The sequence below is a fragment of the Fulmarus glacialis genome, unplaced genomic scaffold (genome assembly GCF_000690835.1).
Source record: "Fulmarus glacialis isolate BGI_N327 unplaced genomic scaffold, ASM69083v1 scaffold28014, whole genome shotgun sequence".
Taxonomy (NCBI): domain Eukaryota; kingdom Metazoa; phylum Chordata; class Aves; order Procellariiformes; family Procellariidae; genus Fulmarus; species Fulmarus glacialis.
In genome coordinates, this window is record NW_009206563.1 from 2,561 (window position 1) to 5,630 (window position 3,070).

Consider the following 3,070-nt stretch of genomic DNA (forward strand, 5'->3'; position numbering starts at 1 on the left):
CAGAAGCAGCCTGCCCTCGGCGTTGTCACGCTGTGCCGTGGGTGCCGGTGTGGGAGGGAGCAGTGAGGGTGCGAGGTGTGTACCGGATCAGCACCGCGAGCTCCCGCTGCGCTCTGCCTGGGGCCCGCTGCCTCCCTCCGCGACAGAGTGCACCGCGTTAGCACGGTGGAGAAGAGGTTACGGAGCAGGATGGTGGTGAAGGAGCTGCCACAGCTCGCAGGCCCATCTGCTCCCCGCCTTCTTCCGGGGGGGAAGGACACCACGCCTGCCTGCAGAGCTGGCAGGCGCGGAGGTTCTGTCTCTGCAGGAACACAGCTGGACTTGGCAGAGGTTCCTCTTTTTCCTGGTGGTGTTGGGAGATCTGTGGTTTCCTTCCCTTCCTTCTCACAAGCTGATGCTCACTTCTCCTTATTGTTTCCTTGCAGGCTCGTCTCCGGTTTCCCATCGACTACCCCTATTCTCCTCCTGCCTTTAGGTTCTTAACCAAAATGTGGCACCCCAACATCTATGAGGTAGGTCGCCTGGGACAGCGTGGGGCCTCTTGGACAGGCGTGGGGGCACGTGTCCGTCTATTGTGATGGTACTGGATGAAAATGCCAGCCTTTGTCTGGCATTGGAGCACGGCATTGGAAACTTGGTGCCTTTGGCGTTTAGTGCCTGGCACTGGAAATGCAGCTAACGAGCTTACGCCAGCCGGTCTCCTGTCCTGGAGCTGGTTCCAGGTCAGCCAGGCTTTCCAGGCTTGAAAGCTCCCATGCTTGGCTAGCGGGGACGTCGTGCTTACACCAAGCTTACACCGGGGCTGCGTGCCTGCGGTGGATTGCTGCCTGGGGGGCGTGTGGGGTTGGGCTGTGTCGGGTGGGCACCGGGAAGGCTGTGCTGGGGATGCGACGTGTTCGGGCATCGGACAGCTGATGGATAGGCAGCCTCATCTGTACTGTGCTGGCAATCGCGGGGTGCTTATCCAAGGCCTGAGGCTGTGGGCAGCATAGCGGGGACCACCAGGTCTGCTGTCCCTTCCTAGGGACCAAAAGAATGGGCTGAGATTGCCTCGCCTGGCTTAAGCCAAAGTGAAGAGCAAGCAGGCTACTGGAACAGAGGACCGAGCTGCTGCTGGAGGGTGCTGGGGGCAGCAGCTCCTAAGGATTCTGTTTCACTTGTGCTTTCAGACCGGCGATGTCTGCATCTCCATCCTCCACCCGCCGGTGGATGACCCGCAGAGCGGGGAGCTGCCGTCTGAGCGGTGGAACCCCACCCAGAACGTGAGGTAAGGGCTCGCAGGGAGGGAGCTGCAGGCAGGAGGCTCGTCCGAGGGCAGGGATGGGAAAGTGGGGAGATGGGGACTCCCATCTCGCTCCCAAAGCCTGCGGCAGATGCCTAGAGGTTGTTGAAAGGCACTTGGGCTGTGTGCTTTGCTGAAAAACAGCTAGAGCTTGCGTGGGAACGTGCGTGAGCCCGACAGCCCGTGCGCTGCTGTCTCCTGCCTGGCCTGCTCGTCTTCGCTAAGATACACACCTCGCAGGCTCTCCTCCTGACCCACGGGATGCAGGGCGCCGTGACACTGAGGCTGCTGGCATTGCTGGGACGCGGGCAGTTGCTGACCCGCCTCGGCTCTTACCTGCTCGTGTTTATCGATTGCCAGGACCATTCTCCTGAGCGTGATCTCGCTGCTGAATGAACCCAACACGTTTTCTCCAGCCAACGTGGACGCCTCCGTGATGTACCGCAAGTGGAAGGAGAGCAAAGGGAAGGACCGGGAGTACACGGACATCATCAGGTGCGTGCTGAGCTGAGCCCAGGCCCAGCAGCGCTGTGGCACCGCTGAGAACACTTGCTAAGCTGTGATCTTGTAGGACACAGAGGATCTTGAGGGCATATCCTGCCCTGTTGAGTCCCACCTGCAGGCTGGTGGGAGGGAAAGATTCTGGCTCCGAGTGTGGCTTTTGGGAGAAGCTTGGCTGGGTTATCTGCCCAGCTTTGCTCTCAGCCTAAGCCCTGGCCCTTGTCGGCTCCAGGGCTGAGGATCTGGGTTCGTAGCAGACATGGTGCCAGCACGGCCTTGCTCTCAGGGCTGTCTCATGGGACCGGCACGTGAAGCTCTTGAGCTGCAGACTGGCCAGCCCTGGCGTGGCAGGGGGGCCCAGGGGGCACGTCACCGGGCAGCCACGCTTGCTCTGCGGTGCTCCCCCTCCCCTGCCCTTTCCCCAGTCTTGTGTGGGTGAGCGACCCGTGAGCTGGGGCCTGAGAGGGGAAGGGCTGTGTCGCCGGGCGGCCCCGCGGGGTGAGCCGCGTGCAGCAACATGGGTGCGCTGTGCAAAGCTCCGTCCTGATAGGGAGTAATATCATAAGTTTCAAATTGATGTAGTGGGTATAGTTCGTTAAGGTTTGTTGTTTAAAAGTTAGGTGTCTTAGAGAGTTTTTCGGAGATTACTTCGTTTCAGTCCTCACCCCCCACTTCTCGCCCTCCAGGAAGCAAGTCTTGGGCACGAAGGTGGACGCTGAGCGGGATGGCGTGAAGGTCCCCACCACGCTGGCAGAGTACTGTGTGAAGACCAAGACTCCAGCCCCAGATGAGGGCTCAGACCTCTTCTATGATGACTATTATGAGGATGATGAGATGGAGGAGGAAGCAGACAGCTGTTACGGTGATGAGGATGACTCTGGCAATGAGGAATCTTGATGGCCCTCCGGCATTGCAAAACTTACTATAAACTACTGAATTTTACCTCAACTAGGACAAACTGGTTTGAATTTAGGATCTGTCAGCCCTGAAATTAACTCTCTACCTCGCAGGGAGACTGTTCTGCTGTTGCAAAGGAAATCCTACCACTGCCTTTGTAGGAAAAGCAAAAAACAAACCCTATTTTATAAGCTTCCTGGGTGGGGGACGGGTGGGGAGGGGGAAGTCGCGTTGGAAGTTCACAAATCCACAGAAACCGGGGAGCTGGTGGCTCTGGCTGGATGAGGACTGACGGCAAAACCTGGTGTTGGCAGCCCATCGTTTGGGCATGTTCAACTCCTCTTCAGCCCCGTGTGGGAGGATCAGTTTGGGGAGGCTGTGGAGCTGGTG

General features: G+C 58.8%; 1 protein-coding gene across 1 annotated transcript; it reads left to right on the forward strand.

The window, feature by feature from the left end:
• Positions 1 to 423: 423 nt before the first annotated feature.
• CDC34 (cell division cycle 34) lies at positions 424 to 2,824 on the forward strand. The gene is made up of 4 exons (XM_009575796.1): positions 424 to 512; positions 1,170 to 1,267; positions 1,643 to 1,777; positions 2,470 to 2,824. The coding sequence occupies exons 1-4, from the start codon at positions 489 to 491 to the stop codon at positions 2,678 to 2,680; spliced, it is 468 nt and encodes a 155-aa protein (XP_009574091.1). The 5' UTR covers positions 424 to 488; the 3' UTR covers positions 2,681 to 2,824.
• The last annotated feature ends 246 nt before the right edge of the window (positions 2,825 to 3,070 follow it).

What these genes read in the sequence shown, in the direction of transcription:
- CDC34 (XM_009575796.1), top strand. Translation starts at nt 489, where the DNA reads ATGTGGCACCCCAACATCTATGAG. An exon ending in GGCACCCCAACATCTATGAG is followed by an intron (nt 513 to 1,169) that starts GTAGGTCGCCTG and finishes TTGTGCTTTCAG; the next exon opens with ACCGGCGATGTCTGCATCTC. An exon ending in AACCCCACCCAGAACGTGAG is followed by an intron (nt 1,268 to 1,642) that starts GTAAGGGCTCGC and finishes ATCGATTGCCAG; the next exon opens with GACCATTCTCCTGAGCGTGA.